The sequence below is a fragment of the Carassius gibelio genome, chromosome B3 (genome assembly GCF_023724105.1).
Source record: "Carassius gibelio isolate Cgi1373 ecotype wild population from Czech Republic chromosome B3, carGib1.2-hapl.c, whole genome shotgun sequence".
NCBI lineage: Eukaryota > Metazoa > Chordata > Actinopteri > Cypriniformes > Cyprinidae > Carassius > Carassius gibelio.
In genome coordinates, this window is record NC_068398.1 from 7,697,683 (window position 1) to 7,724,400 (window position 26,718).

At 37.3% G+C, this 26,718-nt stretch overlaps 1 protein-coding gene across 1 annotated transcript; it reads right to left on the reverse strand.

Moving 5' to 3' along the window:
* Positions 1-675: 675 nt before the first annotated feature.
* vasnb (vasorin b) lies at positions 676-26,718 on the reverse strand. Its single transcript, XM_052553220.1, has 3 exons — positions 26,456-26,718; positions 19,154-19,219; positions 676-4,322 (listed from the first exon to the last, which is right to left on the reverse strand). The coding sequence occupies exon 3, from the start codon at positions 4,292-4,294 to the stop codon at positions 2,294-2,296; it is 2,001 nt and encodes a 666-aa protein (XP_052409180.1). The 5' UTR covers positions 4,295-4,322; positions 19,154-19,219; positions 26,456-26,718; the 3' UTR covers positions 676-2,293.

Sequence of the window (26,718 nt, forward strand, 5' to 3'; positions counted from 1 at the left end):
CGCCTGTTCCTCTGACTGATGTGCGCTTTATACCCTTTCTGGCCAAATTTGCCTCCATCTGATGCCTTGGCTGTTGTTCTCTAGCTGTGTGAGTTTTTTGTTGTTTTTAATTGTTTGACATGATTCCACTCATTACAAATGGAAATGCTATTAGTGCTGGACGGCGGTGGGCTGTTTTATGTGTTTGTGTCGTTAAACAGGTTTAATATACAACAGATTGCAGCTGGATGCTTGCAGATAAGCAGATTCTGGAGCTGGTGGGAGTGTATGTTGCAAACCCGTCCAAATATACCTGTAAAACAGGTGGGTGGTCAGTCTAAGGATGTGCGTATTAACAAACAATGCTCATTAGCTTCAGTCCAGTGACGTAGATGGAGGCCAAACGGCACCTATTGGATTAAGTGATTGTTGTTTTTAATAAAAATTCCTGTTTACCTCAAGCTTTCTCCAGAAAGGGAAAATCTATTACCTTTCCCTGGCACTCAAACCCTAAAATTCCTCATAAAAGTTTGCTTTGGGTGGCGTGCTTGCAGATGGTGTTGAAGATGCTAGCTCGCTCTCAGTGTGCAAACTTCTCTGGAGAGAAGAAAAAAAAAGTGTTTTCGTCTATAAAATCTTATTACCAAAAACACATTAAATGCATTCAACGTCAGTGAATCTAATTGACAAGTTAGCTTGAGCGAGAAACAGAATATGAAACTGTAGTTTATTTTAGCTTTTTGAAAATACACATCATACATATACACACATCTCCATATAGGCAGGAAAAAAAAGTATTAAAAAAGAGCTTCCCAAATTAAACAGGGAAAATAAGAGGCAGATCTTATCAAAAATATTCACAAATATTTTCAATACTTCATACTGCTGAGATATTTTTTTTTTTCCAGTTTGGATATTACAACAACAACAAAAATACGTTCAATTGCAAATCTTCCTTCTTTTAAGCAGGTTTCAGATTAACTAAATATTTTTATTTTTACTTTTTTGCGGGAACACGATTTGACAGGTTGTAGAGCAAGTGCTAAAATACTAACATTTCCTCACAGAGGTAAATCAGCACAGCTTCCCACTGTCTCTTCTGAGTTTGGCATTTTATGGTCAACTTTAAGATTCTTAAACTTCTTAAGTTGAAAAGAGTCATCAATGACTGCCAGGTTGTTTTTTGCTCTTTCATTATATCTTGCACGTGAATGGTAAACTCTGGAGAGTTGGGAGTTGGAGTGCGTGTTTTTAGATTGGTTTAAATATGTTTGCTGTTTTAGACTGCTAATATTTAAAGCTATCCAAACATATGCTTTAGTGTTTAAGTAAACCTGCCTTAATTCAAAATGGTCTTGACTGCAAGTGACTGTAAATCTCTGCCAAGTAACCTAAATAGTGCAAAGGCTAATTTTGCAGACTGGTCTTGGAAACAACCCCTTTTTCGGTATATAAATAAATAATTTAAAAAGTCCCACCAGTTTGTAGCTTCCAATGATATATTTCAAGACTAATTTGTGTTTACAACAGAGCGTGATGTGTATTAATCTGCTTTTGAATCAGCAATCTTCTTGCTCAACCTAAGTTTAGTCTCTTTTTCTGAGGGCAAAGGGGGATAGGGGCTAAAAAATAGAGGAGGGATTTAGTTTCAAATCTGGGTAGACTTTCAACAGCTTGGACTGTCAAACTGAGCCTTTGATTCACTCGGTGGTACAAGTAAATTTTAATCTTCAAAGTTTTTAATCTAGTGTTTTGTCTGCTTTTTAAATCATGAGATATGGGGGAAGAGCAGCCGCCTGGTAACAGTCACATATTTGTACAAAAATATTTACAAAAAAGGTACAAATATAAAACAAAGAAACAATGCTTATCAGTTACACAAAGCATCATAAGAGTCAGCCTCGTGACTTAAGTCCATATCTTCAATTACCTACTAACATGTAGGGCTTAAAGTTCACAGTTAGTGTAGCTCCTAAGAGCTACACACAGATGCTACACATCATAATTTCACCTACATTGTTTCAGTCAGCCATATGCCCTTTGTACAATTTTAAAATGTTACATTTTTAGCCATTTTAAAATGCAACAAAATCTTTGGTTGAAAGTTTGGCATGTAAATTCTTTCAGATGATAAAAGGCACTTAGGAAGATGTAATTTTGACAGAAATGCCCTTACAGGATTGCCCCAGGAATCAACGAAATGCCACCATCCCTATACAAAGAACCTGGTGGCTGATCTCACTGTCCACGGTGGTACCTTGTAAGGCCGTATTGTCCATGCTTTAGCATGCAAGTCACAAACCTTTTGCATTTATCAGAAATATGAGGGTTTCAAACTGTTCTTGTTGTTGTTCGCAGTACATTGATCCTGCATGAGGGGTGCCTCATAGTCCAAGCCACCGTTCTGTGTTGCTGACGGACAGGAGATAATCTCTTGCTTTTGGGGTAGTACCCCATTTTCCAGACCCTCCAGCTCCACCTGTGACGGATCACATTCTAACTCCAGGTGCATCTTTGTTTTCTTTTTGTGCATGTAGCAAGCTACCCCAACAGCCACGGCTACCAGGACTAGCAGGAGAAGGATGGCGACTGCAGGGATGAGCACTGTGGTGAGCTTCTGTTCATCCTCCAGTCGTGCTCCAGTGAGAGTTAGCTGCTGACTGATTGTCTGGGTTTCTATGCATACTCTGTCCACATCCCCCGGTTCACCCAACGGACTGGCACATACAGAATACGTAGAGTTTTGCTGAAGTCCACGGATTGTGTATTCTGGGTAACTGGCCGGGATGTTGAGGTGCTTGGCACGTTTATCCAGACCAGAAAGGTTCTTGTAGGTTAACTTAACGCCACGTATTTGGGGGCGCATATCTATGTACTGGTGAAGGTCTAAGAGTATTGAGGAGCTAGTTACCAATATTGCTGTTATTTCAGGTTCTGGTAAAGTAGGGTCCTCTGTATGGGGTAGTGGGACTTCCTCTTTTTCACAGTATCTCCCCGATGTTCCAGGTAGACAAAAGCACTCCATACGTCTTTTGTTGTCCATCCAACATGTTCCTCCATTTAGGCAGATATTGGGTGGGCAAACGGTTGATCTTAGGTCAGGGTCGATAGTAGAACTTGGGGTGGGAGGTGGAGGATCATTACCGGGTTCTGTAGAGGGATTATCACTAGGTTTGGCATGAGTGGTACTTGGTAAATTGGTGACCGGGCCAGGAAGTACTGCAGTGGTCTTTACTGTCCGAGTCGTAACTGTTGTGGTAACTGGACATCCGAATTCTCGGTGTGAGAGCCTCTCCAGCACCTTCCCAGAATTTAAAGGAGGAAAGTGGCAGCGTGTTTCTTCCGTTCTACTCAACTGAATTTGCTTGATTCGCAGCCAACTAGGAAACCAAGCCAGATTACAAAGGCAGTTGAAAGGGTTTTCTGCAACGCTCAGTCTTTTTAAGTGAGGAAAGAGCAGGGTTAAGGTCTCCGGCAACCCTTGCAAGCTTAGATTGCTGATATCCAGCTCCTGAAGCTCTGAGAGTTTCTCAAAGTCCTCCCATTTCACAGGTCCCATGGGATTCCCAGCCAAACTCAGAGAAACCAAGCCTCTTGCCTCCTGGAGTACCCCTGGAAAAGTTGTTAACTGGTTGTTGGAGATGTCGAGCTCATGGAGGTTCTTGAAGCTCCCCAAGAGCTCCTCATCCAGACTGCTAAGCCCCAGCCCACCCAGTTTTAATGACTCCAACTTAGGTGTCTGGAGGTCATTTGGCCCTGGTGATGGGATGCTGTTGAACCGTAAGTCTAGCAGAAGCAGAGAGGGCAATTTCAGGGCAGGCATTATTGTCAGTTTGTTTCCTTGCAGCTTGAGCTCCAGCAGCTGCTGTAGGCCATCAAAAGCAGCAGGATGGATGCTTTCTATGAGGTTGCTGTATAGATATAACCTCTCCAGATACTCTAGTCCAGCAAAGCTGTCCTTGGATATGTGGACAATCTGGTTAGCCGACAGGTCCAGGTTCTGGAGAGAGGACAGGGGTTGAAACACACGATCTGGCAGTTCGGTCAATTTGTTCTGGCTTAAATCCAGCATCTCTAGGCTGTCCAGCTCAACAAAGTCCTCTTGGGAAAGGGACTCGATGCCGTTCTTGAACACATAGAGATTCCTGGTTGTTGTGGGTATTTCGCTGGGCATTTTCTTTTCTTTGCGGCTAAAGCAGAATATGGAGTCTTGGACTTGGCAGGTACAGTCCTTCGGACAGGAGTTGGCCAATGCCGGGGACCACAAGTGTTGATAGAGGAGTAGGGGCAGCAGTAGAGGTAGGCAGAGCTTCATGTTGCTGCCTACATTCACCCCTTCAGGCCTGCAATGCAACAAGAAAACAAAGTAAACATTTGCACACTTTACTTCACATTGTATCTTTACACACCTGTTTTGAACTTTGACTGTGAGTTTAGAAATGGCATGAATCAACGATCAAACCTGTCAAACCTGGTAAAGTTACTATTTGGTTTCTAACATTCTCTTAACAAATTCAAGTCATACTGCAGTACATGCCGTGGTGTTTGTTTCTCTGCTTTCCCGAGTCTGTGAGGTCAGCCTTTTTATGTGGTCAAGTAAAAGGCTTGCTTTACACAAAGTGCTTTTAAAGGGTGATCAAAGGCAAGGTCTTTTGACATGGTTGTATTCAAACAATAGATTGTGGTAGTGACGTACGGGTCTGCTGGAACCTCATACTGGACTTAAAGGTGATGTTGACTTAATTCATCTTCATCAAAAAAAAAAAATGCATTTTATAATTTAATAATGCTATTTGATGTAAACTTTAGCAGATTTAATAATTATTCTCCATTTTTCATAATCTGTGACGCTTAATCGAACATGTAAAACAATTGATTCGAGTTGGGGTACTTGGAGTTGGGGACTGCAATTATGAATGATCTTGGACTCAAAATGCTACAGTTGATTGTAGTTCTTAGTGTTTAATTTTTAATTTATTTTCAACAAAATTGAATGATATTTGAATTGGCGCATCTCTAATCGCAGCTGTTTGTTGGACATTTAGTTATATCGTAGTTTTCAGCACACATACTGAATCACTGTTGCACATTGTTACCTTGGAGTGTTTTTTTGCTAGTGATTTTTACACTTTGTGTCTTTCTGCAAACATTTAGTCATTTCATATTCATCAGCTTTATATTGAGATCTAGGGATGCACTGGTTTGTGCCAGTAACAGTCAAGTGTGTCTCAAATTTTACAAAGGTTTGACCATGAACGCCAGACACAGAGCTCATAAGATGAGCTCAGACACCTTTAGGGAGGAACGTGAGAGTCGGGGAGGAGAACAAGAATAAGACAGATAAAGAGCTATGAAGCCAGGAGACTGAAGTAAGCTGGGGAAACGGTTTATCATCTGCTGTGAGATCAGTCGCTGCCATATCTGGCCTTGAAAGGAGGGTTGGAGATGTTTCGTTCTCCCTCACGATTTTGCTTCTTCTGTTTCTCTCTGGGACAGTGTGGGGGGTTTTTATATTAGAAGTTCATGCTGAGGTGAAATTCCCTCACTCTGTTTTATTGGATAGTACAGAGAGATAGTAGGATCATTTTGTTCCCTCCTGCTTCATTATTGAAGCATCCCTCTTGTTGCCCTGTTGCTGATCCCGGTGTTGTACTGCAGTTATTTACAATAGGAAATATTTTAGAATCAAGTTCGCTTTTTTAGGCATATTGTATTATGTGTTGGCTAACAGAAAGTTGCTAGTCTTCTTGTGAGGTCAGTGCAAGTTTCTAGATCTTTTTAATAATATCTGGATATTTTTTTGTTTATTATATTTTAAGGTACATTCGTGCTGACAGCGACAGGAAATCATGCATTTTTAATGAGAATGGGTTCTTAAATGTGACAGGAACAACAGTGACCAGTAGTGTTATCTTAGTTTCATTCAGATACAAATTTAGCATTTATCAATTAATTTTAATAATTTAATTTTGAATTATCTTTTATTTTTACGTTTTCTTTTTTGTTTTAGTTTTTAGTAATTTTATGTGCTTTTGACATTTTTTATATATTTTTTAATATTTTATTTTTATATTTACAATATTATTATAATATAATAATATTTCACCTTTATTTCCTAACATTTAAATAAACAAAACACACACACACACACACACACACACACACACACATAAATATATACATACATCAGCTAGGTGCCAAGGCAACTTAACGCACTAAAATAACCTAAACTTTAAATTAAATTAAAATACAAAAATTAATGAAAAAAATATACAGACATATTAAAAAACAAACAAACAAAACCACTAATAAAAAATAAATAAATAAATAAAATTAAAAAATCACACGGCGCAATTACTCAATATATATATATATATTTATATATATATATATTTTTTTACAGTGATACCATGGTACTATCTTTTTGTACATGTGATACAAAGACGAGTCAACATGACTCACTTCCCCAAACCTCACGATAGCAGTTTGTTTGTGTTGAGGAAACTGTAATCCTTACATCACCATCATCAGCAGCACAAGGTTTCTTAAGTTCAGCCTGGGACAGTCCTCCCAAGAGAGAGATGATTTGCTTCTCTTCTCATTTTTTTTCCCTCTCTGTCTAAAAAGCAGTGGATCAGGTTCAGACATTCATGCTGCTGTGTCCCATTGACTTGCTGGCTGTCTTTTGACACTGGCTTTAGTTGATGCTCAGTGCAAATAAAGCAGGAAAAAAAAGAAGCTCGGGACCGCAGCCAAGCACACGCATACTTTTCTGAAACTAATCCCCGGCTTATTACAATATGTGTGCACTGTTTTAGTCCGTCTGCATTTTTCCTATTTAATGAAACTTTTTCTCGACACAAAAGTGGAAAAATGTGTCTGAAATATCAGTATTTGGAAAGAAGATCACATAAGGTTCAGTAGGGCATGGCGTTCACCGATATTGATTCTCTGACGTGTTTTGGCACCGTATACCTGTTGTTGTGGCAATGATTTCTAGCTGTGATCTATCTTGTTGGAATCTACAAGATTTTACAATGGGGTGAGTGAAAGAGTAACACATGCACCCTAAGGGTTTCCTTCACCCACAGCTCTCCGTCCAGCGATGCGTGGTGCTTCACAGTCCGTGAGAGCTGATTAGTTGTTTTACTGGAGGCAGTGATGGGAAAAAAACACGCAGACCTTCCAGATAACCCCGATAACAGGTGGAGCGCAGTGCTTTATGGGCAGTTAATCATGAGGGGGTCGGAGGTCAACCCTGTCCCATGGTGTTTGGCTCTCAGAGTACCGTGGGAATGTCCTCAATTGAATTTGTGCGATATCAGAGGTAGACCAAATAAATGAAGAAAGCAGAAATGTTTTTAGAAGTGCTACAGCTCATATTAAGGGTTAAGGATATCCATATGTAATTTGTGATTTATTTTAAATATTATTGATTGTTTTAATATTATTATTATGATTATGATTCATAATAATAATAATGCTATGTATATATTCAAATATAATTAATATAAAATTGCATAATTATTATTAGTCGTAGTATTATACAATTAATTATTATTATTGATATTATTTTAAATATTATTATTTGCATTTTATAATAACAATATTATTTATTCTAATAAATATATAATTTATATAATATTGTATAATATTATATTATTAATTTATAATATTATTTTACAATTTTCTATTTTATTTCAACAATAATAATATTTTTCTTATAATATTTATTATAATCTAATTATTACAATGTATTATTATTATTGCTGCTATTATATATATATATATATATATATATATATATATATATATATATATATAAATAAACTGGTTATTTTTTGACTTGTTGTGACTTGTATTCAAGAACCAAGATAATGTTAAGAATCCAAACTAAGATATTGCCTCTGAAGAAGAAGAATGAGGCACTACTAAAAGACGACAGGCTGAGTGTGTAAGTGATGAAAACGAGGCGTAAACCAGGGGAAGACGCACAGATAAGGAAGCTGAACATCAGGGTGGTGTTTTCAAACATGAAGGGAAAGTCGATACAAGCAAGAAAAACAGGGACTGAGGGATGAAAGGCTTTCTGTGATGGATTTGCAGTCAGAGGGCAAAGTCTACTTCCGTCCGTCTCTCAAGAGCACAAGGCCTTCAGAAGGAAGCGTAGTGTTTCACAGCATCATGTGAAGAGAGACCTGCCGGGTCTGATAGAGGTGTCCCAGTCCTCCCTTCCTGAACTATAGAGGAAGATCGCTTTCACTCCTTCTTGCAGGTTCCACATAACTTCCAGTTGTGCGATCATGATGAACTGCAACAATTTGTTCAGTGTAGTTGCTGGTACTCAATCTCTAAAGGACAGACTTGTGAAGCAGCAGTGGCTCATCTGCAGAAAGACGAGGCTCGACGCAGGCCAGGCGTGAAGATAAAGCTGTTGCTGATGTTTATCCTGGTGCGCATCGATCCAGAGCATCAGAAGAAGTGATAGTCAGCCAGTCTGATCCCTGATAAAGCCCCGTCCTGCACACAGATATCATCAGACCTGCTCGGAGTGACTCTCCTGCTGAGTGGCTTCAAGGGACATCACAGCCAACTATCAGCTCTACATCACGCTTTTCCACTCATCCAGTCCACTTACTTTAACCACACTTCTACAAATGGTCTGCAATGGGGCATTTTCCCATTACATGTATATTTCTAAGGCCTCTTTTTGTTTTTGTTTTTTTTTTGTTTTTTGTGGAGACTATGATAATTCTGTTCTAAAATATACTAGTTGAAAATTTGCACATCTCTTTCCTTCTTTTCATCATCAACCGTGTCGTTCGAGCGCCTGGTGCTTTGCATATCCCCGCATGGGCCTGTTTCATTCAAAGAAATGCATTTGCCATTGAAAATCTGTTGATAAAAGTTGATGATAAGGACGTTATTGCCCAAGGCTTGAACCAGAAATCAACCCATTACATTTATTTTGGTCTGTGACAGCATCTCGTGTCGTTTTGTGTCACAGTTGATTATTGTGCAAGGTTTTGTATAGTATTTTACAGTCATTGAGCTCTTGCTAGAGTTACATACTTAAGGCTTGATTCTTTCCACATCTCTTTCTCTGTGAGATCAAACAGAAAGACTTCCTGTCAGCTGGACCCCGTTACCCACAATGCACCACTACACCCCTCATCCTGACATCATGCACTCATAAAACACTGATTCATGGACGCAGGAGGGAAATGATCATCTTTACATACAGAAACTACTACTATTTACGAGAAGAGTTTCAGTGTTATGTAATGTGACTATACCTGCCAAACCTGATGTTGTGTTTTTCCCTTTGTTGTGGAACGTATAGTGATTCAGTCGAGAAGAGAGTATCGTGTTTTAAACAGGACAAAGAAGTTCACTGGGTTAAACACTCACTCGGATATATTCATGCGACCACAACAAAACCACACACATGAAAGCTGAAGGTATGGCTAAAGGCTGGGCTGATGGATGAATAGGACGTCCATACAAACGCCTGCGCTCTTCTGCTCTCTTGTCCATGTTTTAGTGAACCGTGGCTATCATTAGTTGAAGAATGCTTTCTTTTGGTTCAGGATTTACAGCTGAGACCTGGATAAGAGCTTGTCACTGCCATTACTGACTGCTGTAAACATAAAAGACTTGTCTGAATAAAACACTGCTCTTTTTCTGCATTCTGAGTTAAAGGAGTTAAAGGAGTAGTACACAAAACTTCATGTTGCTCCAAACACATATGATTGACTCTCTTCTGTGGAAGGAGATGTTTTCTTAAGTGTTTTTACCATTTTCTGTACCGTGACAATTATACAGTGACCGTAAAACTAATCCATATGACTCATTCGCTGTATTAATTTACATTTTTATAATATTTTTTATTATTTAATTTTATTATATTACCTTAGAAAACTTTAAATAATATAGTCACTCTTGGCGTGGCTGAACGAAGTCCTTATGTAATTCAAAATCACATATTTTACAGTATTTTTAATTGATACATGTGAATATACTTACACTTAAAAAAAAAGTATTTTAAATCAATATGTTAAATGGTTTTCATTTATTAACATATTATTTAGACATATATATTAAAATACAGAATGATCAAATAATATAATATTTCATAATTTAACCTTGACCAAATTGGCACATTTAATACATATATTATTAAAGTTTCAATATATGTTTAAGTTATTAAAATAATACTTTGCCACATATTTAAATTAAAACCTTATAATAAATAGAATTTTAAAATATTCTATATAATAAATTATATACAATTATAATATTCCTGTGTAATAAATACATTTAAATTTGTATTGAATACAATTATTCTAATCACACTGTCACATTCACATAATGATCTATAAACAAATATAATATTAAATAATTTTTACAATTAAAATTATTTTTTAGTAAAATTTGACATTTAATAAATATGTGATTATATATTTTATTTAACATTTAATTATTTGCAGTTTGAAAATATATTTTTAATTTAAAAAAAATATATATTTAGTCACATATATTCAAATGATAAATAGTAAATATATATAATTTCAAAGAAATAATTTTTATAGTTTTATAATAATAAACTACTGTATATATTCTTAGATTTAATAACTACATTTGTTTTAGTGAACTATTCCTCTTAAACCCAGGCTAGCTCTAATTGCTTGGACAGGGACCATTAAACAAAACATAAAAGATTCATGCTACATTTTCATCAGAGTTTGAGATTGTTGCATAAACCCTTAACGGTTAGATCATATCACAGTGATTGCACTGAAAACGATCCCCTGGATCTTTCATGGTGGTGCTGATAACCATCTCTGCCCACAACCTCAGCCTGACACACTCATTTACAAAACAAAGAATCGACAGTGTTCGCCGTTCAATTAGCTGCTCATCTGTGTGCTGCTGGAGGCATGTCTGGACCCTCTGTTTAGGCTGTAATCGGATCTCATCAGGCCTTTTGTTTCGAGAGAGATGTTTCACTGCGGGTGAGAGATGAGGTGCTTTCATCCTGTGGCCGCCCTCGGGCTGCGCTGAAACCCAACGCTCCAGACGTGTGCCTGCGCAGACGCCCCGGCCCGTGCCAGACTGCAGCCGGAGAGCTGCGTGCTTCTCCTGGGACCATGCATGTGGGCGGCCGGAAAGAAAGGGACGGACAGACTTCAGATGTCTGCCCTAGACTTTAGAGTGAGCAATCCAAAAGCAAAGTGATTTCCAAGCACACGCTCTGAGGAATAAGCAGTGCGTCTGCTGCTGAGGCCAGATGTCAGGCTCCTAGCAGGCACGCACACTTGTTTTTTCACGTTTGTGTAGGTCTTGATGCATGCCTGGCCCTGATGTCCTCCATCAGCACTGAATAATCAATGATCTCAAAGCACTGCTGTCAGCGCACCTCCATGTCACAGAGATACTTCAGTCAGATTAGCTCGCTAAGAATCTGCTGTGCATGGAATGTATTGAACACCATTTCTGCCTCATTAAAAAAAAGTCATGCTTTGGTCAATCGTAATTATGAAATAGTCATAATTAGAGCATAAAAAGTAAAAAAGTGAGAAGTCATATTATGATTTAAAAAAATAAATTATGAGATAAAAAGTCATAATTATGACAAATTGAGATTGTGAGATTAAAAAAAATTAAATTGAGATATTGAAATTGACAAACTCAGTTATGAGATAAAAAGTCAGAATTATGAGATAAAAGTTAAAATTGAGCAAAAATAATAATAATTATTAGAGAATGTTTAAATTACAACAAACTCAATTATGAGATAAAAAGTTATTATGAGATAAAAAACATTATTGTAACAAAAAAATTAATTATGAGATAAAAAGGCATAATTATGAGTTTAAATTATGAAAAACTAAATTATGAGATAGTCTTTATGAGATAAAAAGACATTATTGTGACAAAATATAATTATTTTGAAATTAAAAGGCAAAATTATGAGTTTAAATCAAAAAACTCATTTATGAGATAAAAAGTTATGAGATATAAAAAACATTATTGTGACAAAAAAATAAATCATGAGATAAAAAGGCATAATTATGAGTTTAAATTACGAAAAACTAAATTATGAGATAGTCATTATGAGATAAAAATACATTATTGTGACAAAATATAATTATTTTGAAATTAAAAGGAATAATTATGAGTTTAAATCACAACAAACTCAATTATGAGATAAAAAGTCATAATTATGACAACTTAAAATTAAGATTATATTGAAAAAAAGACAACATTGAAATTGTGAGATAAAATCATAATTGTGAGTTTAAAAGTCTACATCGACAAAATTATGATTAAAAAGTGATTGAGAAAAAAAGGTCTAAATTATGACCAGGTTAAATATGAGATTAAAAGTCTAAACCACAACAAACATAATTATCAGATAAGAAGTTTTAATTATGAGTGTCTCATAGTATCTTATCATTTCATCTTTTATCTCATATTTATAAATTAGAATCTCATATTTGAATGTCATAATGCAATAATGTTTTCTTTTGTAGCTAAAATTGTGTTTAAATAGTTATGAGACCCACAAATCATCATTCTAGATATTGTTCTTGATCTAGATTGTTACAATCCATTTGGGAATGTGTCTACACTGCCATTAAACTCATGAACTAAATAACTTGCACGGTCTGCAATCAGATTGGTGTTCATCTGAGTGGGCTTCAGGTTTGTTCCACTGGTCTGCAAAGGTCAAAAGTCACTCAATGACAGGTAAACACAGGACCTTTCAGGTTCACTCAGGTTACACAAGAACACCACTGGTCTGTGACCGCCTTTGAAGTGCACATATCTAGTTTGCCAGCAATGTTATTTTTCTTTCTTAAACGACTGACAGCTATGATATGCCCCGGAGACAGTCTTGAAAACAGGGCGACATGACTGTAATGAAGCAAAATAAAATAAGCAGATTAAGTGAAAACAAGTTTGTTTTTCTTAGCCCACTGGTAGTTATCGATGTCTAAATATAATACAGTGCGATCTTGAACTATGCGGATGCCAAAAATGAACATTTTGATGTCCTTTCTTTTCATGTCCATCCCAAGCCTGCGTGATTTGACACATAAAATAAACTATTTAGACATTTTCAGAATCTTCTATTGTGTTCCACGTAATAAAGAAAGTCACACAACAACATATGAAACGACATGAGTGTGAGTAAATGATGACAAAATGCTGAACTGTCCCTTTAAGTGTCAGGAAGGCGGCGCAGTGTTAAACATGCAGTCTTGAGGTCTGAAGTGTTAATGTGTGGACCGGAGAGATGTTGTTCTCTCTAACGTCCACAGACTTTAATACAGAGAGATAACGGCCAACGAGAAGGTTAACAGAGGATCGACTTACGTAACCCGCTGTGTGTTAAATTCATCCATACCTCTGTGACTTCCTCGCAACTCCAAACATTAGTTCGAAGTGACTCTACCTGTTCCGCCATCCAAACAAGCCATCGCACGCGCTTCCTATTTATCCATTGTTTTTTTGATAGCGATCAACTAAGCAAATTGCGGCTCATGTACTCGCAGCTTCCGTGGGTTGCAAAAAAACACACAAATCAAGCAGAACCTCCACCTCTTCTTCGCCCGTAACGTCGCTTGTGACGGACATCGTAGAAAGTCGCCATCAGGCGAACGCTTGGCATTCTTCGCCGTGGATGTCATGCGTGCCTGTTTACACACGCAAACACACGTATTGTTGGAAAGAATGTGTGGAATCTGAAGATGCACAGGCGTCTGACAGCTCCTCTATCAGATGATCATTAGCCCACCATCTGTGTTATCTGATGAAGACCACACTCAAAACTCGTCTTCAGAAGCATGTAGGCTAGGCACATGAGCACTGACTGCTCTTTTGAAAGCCAGCAGCTCATGTAATCGTGTAATTGTCTAGGAATGTCTTTATGTGTTACTGTTGACAGCATCGGTAGGCCTGCATTGTTCCTCATTCCAGCCTACTGTGATATTTGCCCACTGATAACCTGCTTGTGTGACTTGCCTCTTTTTTCCGTCTGGCTGCCCTGGGGCCGTTTCCAGAACTCACACAAACACACATGAACGTCTTATAGCTATAGAGGAAAAGATAAACATGCCGTGCGGATCCTCACGGGTTACAATAGACGGCATTGTTTGACGCGAGACCCCACAGAGCGCAGAGACAGATGACAGATGTGCCACCAGCTACGGACTGTGGTTTCCATCCATGCGAGGACATCGGGACTATCAGCATGTTGCAGCCTGTAACACTTTCTAGTGCTCCGGGATCCTAAAGAACACCCACAGAAGCACAACAAATGCCTTTCTATAACAGATTTTCATCTTCCAGTACAAATACAGTAGCTAAATGTTCGTAAAAAAAAAGATGCATTTATTTGAGATACAAGATATCTGAAATCAAGTGAGTTTAAATCAGCTAATGTCATCAGAACAACTTAATTCAAAGTGAAAAAAGTTGGAAGATATCTCATTCGCAGTGATTAATTTAATTCATTCAAGACAGCTCAACAACTTCCATCATGTACTGTATAAATAATGTCAAAATTACATATTAATCACTTTTTTCATGTTACAGTAATAGAAAAATTACTTTTGTGGCTTAATTTGTTAATGTATGTAAAAATATACTAAATATATAATTTTTAGATCTAAAAATTATATATTTAGTATATTTATACATACATTAACAAATTAAGCCACAAATTCTGAGTCATTTTCATTACTGTAACATGAATAAATAAACATATAAGTTTATTTTTTATATATATATATATATATATATATATATATATAAAGACATTTAAAATTTTATATAATAATATATATTAAATATATTTAAGATTTATATGATATATATATTATATAACATTTCTTATGTAATTTTATATATATATAAAATAAAATTTTAAATGTCATATATTTATATATATATAATATGACATTTATTATTTATTATACTCTTTATAAATACACTTATCTATTATTTTTATATGAAAAATATTAAATAAAAATATTATACAATTTAAATGTTTATTTATATAAATTTGCCTTATGTATGTATTATTTCATTTTCAAAATAAAATATATTTAATGTTTTAAATTTGATATTTTTGCATATTTAAAGCAGGACACTTTTTAAAATTCAGAAAACAACTTTATATCTTAAATCATTCACTTGAGATTGAAATGGTATAAGAATGATTTGTATTTTGGCTTGTTTTTCTGTAAGTATGAAAATATTTTTGCAGTGTGCAGTAAAGCATAAAGGTGCAAAGGGAAAAGGGGTTTCTTTCTTCCCAATATCCTCAGACAGCTAACCAAGTGCTCCATAAACATTCTGCCCTGCTTTAAACATTCAGTTTGATCAATCCCCCGAGCCCCTTCATCCATCAGCACACCGCGATCGGCCCTCGCTCTGCTTCATGTGTCCGTCACACTCCTCTGTGACAGTGTAAACACTGGAGCGTATAGTACATGCAGGGTGTGTGTTCACGTGCACAGCTCAGTTGTGTGTTTTTAGGTTAGGTCACTGTGCTGTAAGTCTGGTCTGATTCAACACCTTCGCTGTACTCTTCTGCAAACGGCGGTAATGCATCGAGACAAACTCTTAGCGTTGCTCAAGCAACTTATCCAAACACGAACACACCACGGCGTGTACACAGGGGCTTAGTGTAAAACAAATAGGAGCAGGATGTCACTATGTGCCCGAGTATTGAGTAACGCCGCTTCAGCTTTTATGCTAAACTAAATATGTCCTGTTGACACAGATGCTTCTTCCAGAAAGGAAAGAATTTCAGACGACTTGAGACCGAATTCCTTTTAGTTACAGGAATGTTTGAGTGTTTGTACATGAACAACACATAATCGCTTCGTCCCTCTCTTTGTTTTTGCCGTCTCTCTTCACTTACAGGGCTGTACACCTGCATCTCTCTCTGGTTTAGTTTAATTGTATTGATTTATTTCAGAATACAGTCTATAACTTTAGTTTTTTTAATTGTTGTATACAAATGTATTAATTATTATATAGTATACCTATACAAACATTTTAAATACTGTCAACAATAAAGTTATTTATTTAATATTTGCATAAAATGAATACAGTCTGTGCTTAAAATAGAATGCAAAAATACATATTTTAGTTTAAAATTGTTTTATAAAAATATTATATATTATATTTATTATATACAAACTTTATATACTGTCGACAATAAACTTAATATTTATTTATTTATCATATTTCACATTTGCCTGTGCTTAAAATAGAATCCAACAAACTTTGACTAAACAAACAACAAACTAAATTGTTTATATATTTTTTTATTTATTATGTTTCATATTGGCTTAAAATAGAATAAAATAATATATACTTAATTTTAGTTTTCTAATTGATTTTGTAAAATATATATTTCTATTTATATATATTGTCAACAATATTATATATTCAGTTTATATATATATGTGTGTGTGTGTGTCTGTGTATTTATAAACACACTATGAACACACTATAGCTGGAAATAAATGCTATACGATGCAATGCTTTATAGTTGAGCCTTGACTTGTGTCCAGGTCAAGAGGGAATGGAGGGCACATATTAGTGAGTGACCCCCGGGCTGTTGGGACAGGCCATGACAGGGTGAGGGGAGTTGTGTTTTATTAGCCCTTGTCCCACCTCAGGCAGTACAATACAGGAACCCCCATCGTCTAAACGGGCTCAAGGCTGGACCAGGCTGTGAATCCCTTCTATGCTTGACTAGACACTCACTCATCTTTATACAAACACAACCACAGCTGGAGGCAGAGAGGGCCGATTACAGCCAGCTTTCACTGTTAACAGCTCCAGAATTCACTATTCAGTCTTGGTTCTGGAAGTCTAGACTGAATCCCACTTTGTGTGCAGTATGTTTCCAATAGTAGACGAGTAAGTTGAGTTTCAGTGCATCCCAGTGCAATCACAGCATGTTGAAGACCGTGTGCTAATAGATCACACATGCAAGCTTTTCAGCTTATATTACCCACGACCGCTCTCTCTAAATATTTTCATTGATTTATTTTTTTTCCTTTTCACAATTACATTTGGCAGACACTTTGATCCGAAGTGACTCGAAGTGAATTGAAGCCACGCTTATGATCTAAGCACACATTTTTGAGCTACAAAACATTTACTAATATTCAATTGTAGAAAGTTACCAAGGAATGCAATTCAGTAGAAATTTTCAATTTACAGATATGAATTGAAAATGTGTAAGTTAAAAATGAATAATAATGAAATTAGATGTTAACACTTATTGTATATACAGCACGTTTGTTGTATCAAAATACAATTGTATGGCATTGTAGTTTGTCCCAGTATTTACAAGGTTTTCCCAGCTTTGGCTAACGTATTTACAAGTTTTGCACAACTTTGGCTAACGTTCTGGAAAGATTCTTTCAACATTCTGAACAAACGCAATGTAAAACAATAGAGTGTTAATTGAATGTTTCTCCAACATTCTAATAACCAAAAGAAAATGTAAAAAAAAACAACAACAAAAAAACAGGATATTCAGAAATAATGTTTTCATAACTTAAAGGGACAATAAGTAACTTTTTAGGTATTTTATTATCTAAAATCAATATTTTTATTCATAAATATGGTGTACAAATACCTATGCCAATGTTTAAACTAATCCTTGCAAATGAAGAATTTATTATCTTTATATACATGGGACGGGTAGGTCGACGGAGGCTTCCATGTAGTTCCGCCATCTTGCAAAACTATAATAGCAGAGAGGGACAAAAAGTACTAAGCCAACGCGTTTCCACAGCGCGTTTCCGGTCAGAGCCAGAAACGCAGGTGCAGAGCAGTGAGAGGCGCTTGAAACTGCACCAGCAAGTTTAAAAGTCTGGATTGCATTCTTATTATGGACCATACATATGCCGCGCCACAGGAGAAGAAAACATAGTCGCCAAAACAGTCAAAAATAGAACGTAAAAGGAAACGTGACCGTAGATTACAGAAAACAAGAGTTAATGTCGGGGAAGCTTTTTCTAGGTGGAAAGAGCTAATGCTGGATAAAGATTTCAAAAGAGACGCTGAAGTGGCCAGTTTTCTTCTCGACAGGTAAGTCAGTGTTACAGTCTATATTATAATATTTTTTTATATCTAACAATGCACATTATTCAGAAAATATAACGAATAAAGAAGACATAACTACTAATTACAATATTTCATGTTTTCCACAGTCAGTAATTCATACTGTAACATTCGTTTGTTAGTTGTCATGTTGCAGTTTGTTTGAAATAACACACCTGTTCACCTGAAGGAAAACTCGACGAAGTGCTATTAGAAGACATCCCGTCAAAGCTTTTTGGTACATATCGCCTACCGTAGATGCAACGCGCATTTGAAAAAACGAGGCGCTGGAGAGCAAAATTAGTTTGAATGCAAAATACAATTTCACCACTAGATGGGAGTAATTCCTACTTAGTGTCCCTTTAATGGTTCTCTCAACATTATGAACAAACGTTCTTTAATAGAACGTTCATTAAACATTATCTTGTCTTTAATAACCTTCTCAAACATTAGCACAAATCGTTTATACATTGTTCAAGGAACTTTGTCTTCTAATGTCTTCTTTTACGTTTGCATAACTACGAAAAAAATTTCTTTAAAACAAACTGGATATCAAACATAACATTGTCGTAAATTAATGGGAACATTAGCAAAACATTTTTGGGTTACTACATGCTCAGATATCTGTACTTTCATAACCAGCAGGGTAAGAACATTTAGCACCTAGCATAAGTATGCAAATTGAGTGAGTGCGTTGTATTTTTCCACTGAACCCAAAGACCCTGGTTGGCTGGTTCAGGTGTGTTCGATTAGAGTTGGAATCGAAGCTGAGCATCGCGGGTTCAGCTTGCACACACAAACACACATTTATTTACTAGACCCCTTTTCATTAAGCTCTCAATCTGATTTCAGATGGGATTTTATTGAGACGGGATGTTTTGTGTTTTTTTTCGCTACAGCTCAAGCCAAATGTGTGGTTTTGGAAGCTGCAGTGCCAGATCGTTTATGCATCTCCTCGATTCTGGCTCCTAAGATAGTCTCCTTGCTCCAGAACGTGTCATCTGCATTCAAGACAGGTAGATGTCAGACTCACCGGGATGTGTGACGGGACGCGGTCTTGTCTCTCCTCTCTCGTCGTGTCCTTCTCTCTCTGCAGGCTCTGTAAGAGTAGGAGAAGGCCAAAGGTTCATTAAGCGTCACACAGCTGTTTGTCCGACTGTAGGTCGGGGCTGGAATGCTTCAGGAAGTGTCTTTATGGGGGAGGAGAGGGTTGGCGCATGCACTGGCCTGTCTGCACGCTTGTGTCCCGCAGACAGATGACCACCTCCTTCGCATTATTATTACTAGATTTAAACAGACCCCTAACCTTAAAAGATAGTTCAGCCAAGTTTAATTAGCTTTTTCTGGTGATCTATCTCTTTAAATGTTAAGGTTTAGTTTGTGCTATGGACATTAAACTTTTCTAGATGATCAGACCATTTTTGTCTTGTGGACAATAAAGCATATGAAAAAGTCCACTGTTTATGCACTGGGGAAAAATGGTGTATGGGGTTTTGACAGAATTGGCAGGTAAAACACTGAATTAAACATGAGGTTTTGAAGTAGAAATACTGAAATTGTATTTTCTTGTAAAATGTAATCCAATAATCTTTATCTGAAACAAACAAAACAGTACACGTGTACTGCATTACAAGTCATGCGAGTTTTATAATCAGATAACTTTTTCAAGTGACTGATAACTTTGGGGTTTTGTTATTAAAAAACAAATAAGCAATGCGAAAGTAATGTAGTGCATTGCGTTCCACAAAGTAACGCATTTCATTATTTATAAAGTAACGCAATATTTTAATGCATTGCTTTTAAAAGTAACTTTCCCCAAAACTGGTGCCAAAAGCATGCATCTGTTAAATGCATTCATTTAAATGTGATTTGGATATTTGAGGTAATACAGGGTCAAGTATGTAAACTGTAGCATTCTGCCGGTAAAGGCAACATCAGTGTTGTATTTGCAATGGAAAGAAAGCGAGCTGTCTTTAGTGCAGATTCTAGAGGTGTTGAATGCAGTCGAGTGATGCGTTGCAGGCTGTCCGGCATGTTTATCTTACACACACACACGCGCACACACACACACACACACTTAGTGCAGGAATGCAGCCCGACGGCTTCACTCGCAGTCTTTCTCCTGCAGTAAAGTATGTGTATTCATTTTGTTTCCGTCAGCTCTTCATGTTCAGTGGCTTCGGTTTTAATGTTATTGTTCTCACTTAACTTGACTTTGGTTACAGAATTGTCTCCAGAAGTGAGCTATCTAACTAAATCTAACAAAGACATCCAGTCATAAATGTAAAATATTATTTAAAAATAAAATATTATTACTTTATGAATCATTTTCACCTAATTTTATGAAATTGGGTTTTGAAAGAAGAAGATTTTCATCACAGTCTGTAACATGGTATTACCACAGTATTTTTTAAATCATTCTCTTCCTTCGTTTTATGAAACATACGAGTGTGAAATGTGTGTCTGAAGTCTCATGAATGAATGTTGCAGCTCAACAGAGGCTATTTCAGAGCAGTGATACACTGGTATTTTAAGGAGGATTGTTATTTGATGATTATTAATGCACAAACACGTTTTCTTAGTAACGTGTGTCAGGGTGATTCAGTGCCTCTAGTATTAAATATGAGTCGCTGACGTGCCTTTGCACTTCTGCAACACCTGAAACTGGATATTTGCACAAAGTGTGTCTGACTCGACACCAGAATACACTCCACGCGTCAGGCACACTCGCTCTTCATCGCTTTAACTGGGTCATGTGCGGCGGCTGCGTTCTGCTTCTCACTATATGATTTTAGCTGTTTCTGTCAGAGACTCGGAGTTGGTTCTGAGACGCAGAAGTTTTCAGATTTGGACGGTTCTGTGGTGATTCGCTGACAAGATGGCCGAATTACAGATGTAAACAACTTAACCTTGCTAGCTTGTGTTTACAGATGCTAATCCCGTTGGAGTCTGTTTAGTATCTGAGTTTTGTGTTTCTCCCAGACAGCAATGAGAGTAAATAGAGAACCTCACGTTTTGTGCATTTGAGACAAGATCTAAACAATTTCATAATATAATTCAATATTATATAATTCATATAGATAGAGATAGATAGATCTTCAGGTGGGCTAGCTGGATAAAACTAGCTGGATGCGTGTTTGTGCGAACACACAGTTCATCGACACATTCCACGTCTGGACGCCGGCCGCTCAAACAAACAGTGACCCACACACATCTTCTGCAGCACACGGCCCGAGTCTAAACATTTGAACAAGAGCAGAGCATCATAAACTAACACTTATTCTGCACTTATCGGGGAGTTAATGTTCATCGGACGCTTTGTTTGAATTCACATTAGCCATTGATAGCGTCTGTGACCCGGCGTAGATAGTTCAGGGCCGCGGTCGCTGGAGCTGCTGCTGCCGCTGCTCTGCGTCTTCGGTTCAAGGCTCATTTCCTAATTACAGTTCAGTCAGGAGGTAATTACAGTCATTTTCTTTTTTTACTGCCTGGCGAAAATGCGGCAATTTGTGGCGGCTTGCGCGGATGTGTCCCCCCTCCACCCCGAGCTTTCACAGGAGAAATAGTTTGGTGGACAAACCGGCGTTTTTCTGATTTCTGCCATATTCACTGCGGACCGGTGTTTGTGAGTTTTCGGGGGTTTGAGCTGCAGCTGAGAGGCCTGAAACCGTCGCATGTGTGTGTACTTATAGCGGGGTTTGATGTGGCTCTTCAGAACGCATCATTGGGCTCCATCCATCAAGGTCTTCTTGGGTTTGGTTTGGCAGCGGTGACGGGTGAGTCGGGATGCTCGGTCAGCACTGCTTTGGGCTTCTTTGAAGCCGGAGGATTGATTTAAGAGCGCTGAAGCCACCTGGAAGATCCTGAAAGCTCCTGCTTAAAAGCTCCTATCAGACATGCCATGTTGCATGCGTGCAATTAGAGATGAGGTTTGGCCTCACACTGCGTTCCCTTTGCATTCTTTCACAAGTATTGCTTTTTCTGCCCTGTCGACTCCTTCGAGCCGCCTGCTGTTTGAATAACTCTGTCTCTCCGTCCTCTTTATGGCCTTTCACCCCCTCCACTGCCTTCACCTCCTGCCTGACTTTTCACCTCTTAATCCTGCATTGTGACGGACAGAGAACGGCCTGATAATTGGTGTAAAAGGGAACCCAAATCAGTAAGACGCCACAAATCCGATCATGTGGGAACAAGAACACTGAAACACACATTCAGATTTTGCCAGCCCTACTGATAAAGCCTTGTCATATAATGGGTTTATTATTGCATTTTACTTAGTCTTTTACTGGAGAATAAATTAGATGCACATTTAAAGCAACCATTTAGAACCTTGTATTTTATAATCTTTTAGAATGTTTGAATGTTGAATCTTTAATTAGAATCTTTTAACAGTTGATTGTAGAATCATTGTAGAATCATTTTAGGACCTGAATAACATGATTTTTTTAAATTATTATTTTATTGTAGAATATTTACAGTTATTTAATTGCAGAATCTTTTAATGTACCCTTTTATAATATTTTAATATAGAATATTTGTTAATCTTTTGTTTTAAAATCTTCAAAGATCTTTTAACATAGAATATTTTATGATATATATTTTTTAAGTATTTAAAATAGTTTATTGTAGAATATTTGTTTACATTTTTAATTGTAGAATTTTAGACGGCAGTAGGTGCTGTATATTACACTGCTGTCACTTAATATAAACATGCAGTTTTTTTCCACAGACATAACTGGCTGTGTTTTTGTAACTTATGCATGTTTTTAACATAAACTTTGCCACTTTCTGTGCACATGCATCAGATGTGTGCGCTCAGGAAGCCATATATGAGACATAAAAACTGATGTGGCTTTAAAATGCATGATTTCAGTGCGATAGACATCATGATGATCAAAACCAAACCAATGTTTTTTTTTGGTAGAGATCTGAGATAAGAGCTGGTAAAGGGGGCAGTAGCAGCAGCTCATTTGCATTTAAAGAGACATGCACTAATACATCTTGTTTCCACGTCCACTCAAAAAAGGCTTTTTTAAAATGATCTGTGGGGTAATTTGAGCCAAAACTTCAGACACATTCTGCATGGGGACACCTGAGACTTATATTACATCTTGTAAACAGGGCCATAATAGATACTGTATTATGTATTAATACTGTAGAATCTTTTAGAACCTTTCAGTATTTTATATAAGAATTTTTAGAATCTTGTATTTTAGAATCTGTGTTATATTTCTGAGTACTCGTCCAAGTCTAGCTTGTTAATCTCTATTCAATTCTGCTATCCCCATAGATATGGCCCCTAGTAAACCTGATTACTTAGCAAGTGGCACACTTCTCCATAACTAGCTGCATGATTTGTCAGTGCCACAAACTCTTCGAGAGGAGTTACATACTGACATTTAGTACTTGGCAATGAACGCAACAGTAATAGTGACTATGAGGAGCCTTATAAGGAGAGACAGACAGAAGTATTACGTCCTGCATTCATGACACGATTAAGAAATACTGCAACACAGACACAAGGAGGTGGTCTTCAAGGGAACTTTTAGATGTGTGTGTGTTTAGCACAAAAAGCCTGTGGTTCTGTTCTGAGCTGTGAGTGATGATGTTTGGACAGGACGGTAAGGAAATACCATAGGGATGTTATTTTGACACGGTGAAGAAAGCTGGCACGAGGAGCTAGATCTGCCACATACGCAGCCATGTATCAGATGATACCAAAACAGGAGCTTATTGTTTTACATTATTGTTTCATGGAAGGTTACTTTAAGCTTATAGAAACTTTAATTTACAATTTACAACAAGAAGTGCAAGTTTTGTAGTCGATGTTTATGTTTCAAAAATTACATTTAGTCACCCTAAAACCATCTAAGATGTAGATGAGTGTGTGTCTTCATCAGATTTGGTGAAATTTAGCATTACCCCACTTGCTCTCCAATGGATCCTTTGCAGTGAATGGGTGCCGTCAGAATGAGAGTCCAAACACAGTAATCCAAATGACTCCAGTTTATAAATTAATGTCTTGTAAAGTGAAAAGCTGCATGTTTGAAAGAAGCAAACTGTGTTTATCAGCTGTTTGGACTCTGATTCTGACGGCACCCATTCACTCCAGAGGATCCACTGGTGAACAAGTGATGAAATGCTACATTTCTCCAAATCTGTTCTCCTGAAGAAGAAAAAAACATCAATTTCTTGGATGGCCTGAGGGACAGTACATTTTCATCTAATTTTCAATTTTGGTGAACTGTTCCTTTAATGAAGTCTCACAGAGAGAAATATATTTGCTTTTCCCCTCTAGTTTCATCCTTTCTCATATCCTCTCACCTTCCGCTTTGTCTTCTCAATGTCTACACAATCTCCTCTCTTCGACATTTGCAAGTGCCAAGGAATTTAGGAAGCCACTAGAAAGTATGAAACCCTGAACTGCACGCACACAGGAAGGTACTCTGCTCTCCGTCCACAGACTCGGATTCGTATTAGTTTACGCGGTTTCACATATGCATTAAGACATTTTATGTATTATCCATGAAGCCTACAGCTAGGAAAGAGGATGCAATCAAAACAAAACTTCTCATTTTGTGCAAGAAAAGGAAAGCAAAGTTCAAAGTCCAGCCTGGTGCTCAAACAAACACTTCTCTGTGACAAAAAAAGCTTTGAATGGGGCTTTCAGTTGTGTTTTTCGAAGGATTTTATTGCTTGTGAGTATAGCGTCGGGCTATCCGCTGAACTTAATGAAATGCAATTAAAGACTAAACGGCATTCTGCATCTGTTTCGAGCCACGCAAAGATGATTATCACATGTTTGAATGACACCGCTCACGAGGCGCCAGCTTTCCATATCAGCTTGCTATCATAAACTAACGCCGAAATCTACAATTACACGGGCAGAGATAAATACCCAAGATACTAACAGACATGTGTTTCACATTTCCTTTAGGCTTTTAATGGAAAGATCACGGTTAGAAGTCCAGATTTGGTCTCTTTTTGGTCTGAAATCGTGTTTAAAAGTCTTATTTTTTACACCAAAGAAACTTCTTAACATCTGAATCTATTTAATGTAATTGTAAGATTTATGGGTACATTGTCTTTCTCTTTATTTATAACCTAAATGTATTACTTGCTTTTAGAAGAGCATCTGCTTTGATTCTGCTCTCAGGTCTGTATTATATAAAAATCGTATCACTTAATTTCTTATTTGACAGTTTTATGAGCCAGACAGGATAGTTGATGGCTTCCTCCCTCTCTTGGACTAATCACGCCACTGAGTAAGAATTAGAAACATGAAATAAAGTCTGTAAAACCAGAAATAATAGCATTTAATCTCCTTTACGCCCGTGTGACTAAACAAATGAGTTTGAGCCGAAGCACTACCTTTGAACTCCTGTTGAGCGGACCAAAATAAACCTGTTTGTGGCCATTTGTTTGCTGAACTTTTCGACTGCCAGAGTTTGATGTGAAACCAACTCCTAAAATAAAAGCAAACAGCACCAAAATACGCTTTCTCTGAGAGAAATAGAAGCCGGCGCGGTCCAGATGCAATGCTTTTGTCCAGCTGCGGTCAAACACTTTAACTCACCAGCGTTTGCATTGGTCGTTCAGAGCTTTTCATTTATCCCACAATGATTATATGGCATTTAAGAGTGTGTGTAAGTGTATAAAAGGCATATACAGTCTTAAAAATAAAGGCTCTAATTTGAACTAAACAGGGTTTTGCAGCCGGATTCCATAGAAGAACTGTTTTAGATTCTATAAAAAAAATTTCTTTAGTTCTTTAGAAAACCATTGCCTTAAGAAACCCAAAACCCAAAAACTGACCTGTAGAACCTCCAATGAAGCATTAAGATATTGTCTCCATATTAAGACCCCTACTTTAAAGCCAAATACAGACTTTTGCTGAATAGTTGTTTTTATGCTTGTGCACATTGCTGGTAATATGCACAAAAAAGCATGCACACTTTACATTCAAGTGCACGAGCATCAAACCTTCTGAAACTCTCTGAACCAATGCAGTGTTTGTAAAACCGTGAACGGACGATTCAAGTTTCAGTCTAACTTTAAAACTTTATTGCAGCGCATCTAAGATAACTCTCAGAGAGCATTTCTTGTTTATAAAAAGCAATAGGGCTATTGCTCATTTTCCTGCTAAATGAATCTATATGCATAATGTAAACACGAGCTGTAATAGGCTACATAAGGGTTCGTCTACACATTAATGTGAGATCGGTAATGTAGGAATGTTCACACTAACACTGTGAAATCAACATCCATTGTGTTAACACAAAACTGAAGTGTTATTTCTCGTCATTTCCACTCTTTAAACTTGAGTTTGACTCACCAGCTCGAGCGCATCAGCGGCGCATTGGAGGTAAACGCACCGAGCGCGTTCCGTCTGTCCTGCGTTTATTTATCCAACAACTCGCGTTTCTTTCCGAACCATATGAAATACGCCTCATGTATGCTCGAGTGGAGCTGATATGCAGTGGTTTTGATAGAGAGTCCCTTTGGAAAGTTCAGTCCGAGTGTCCGCGGAGAGACTCCGGAGAGCTGCGCTCGCCTCGCGCTTTAACTTCACTCTGGGAGGAGCGGCGGGAGCGCGCG

Coding starts and splice junctions, on each gene's coding strand:
- vasnb (XM_052553220.1), bottom strand. CDS start 4,294: ATGAAGCTCTGCCTACCTCTACTGCTGCCCCTACTCCTCTATCAACAC.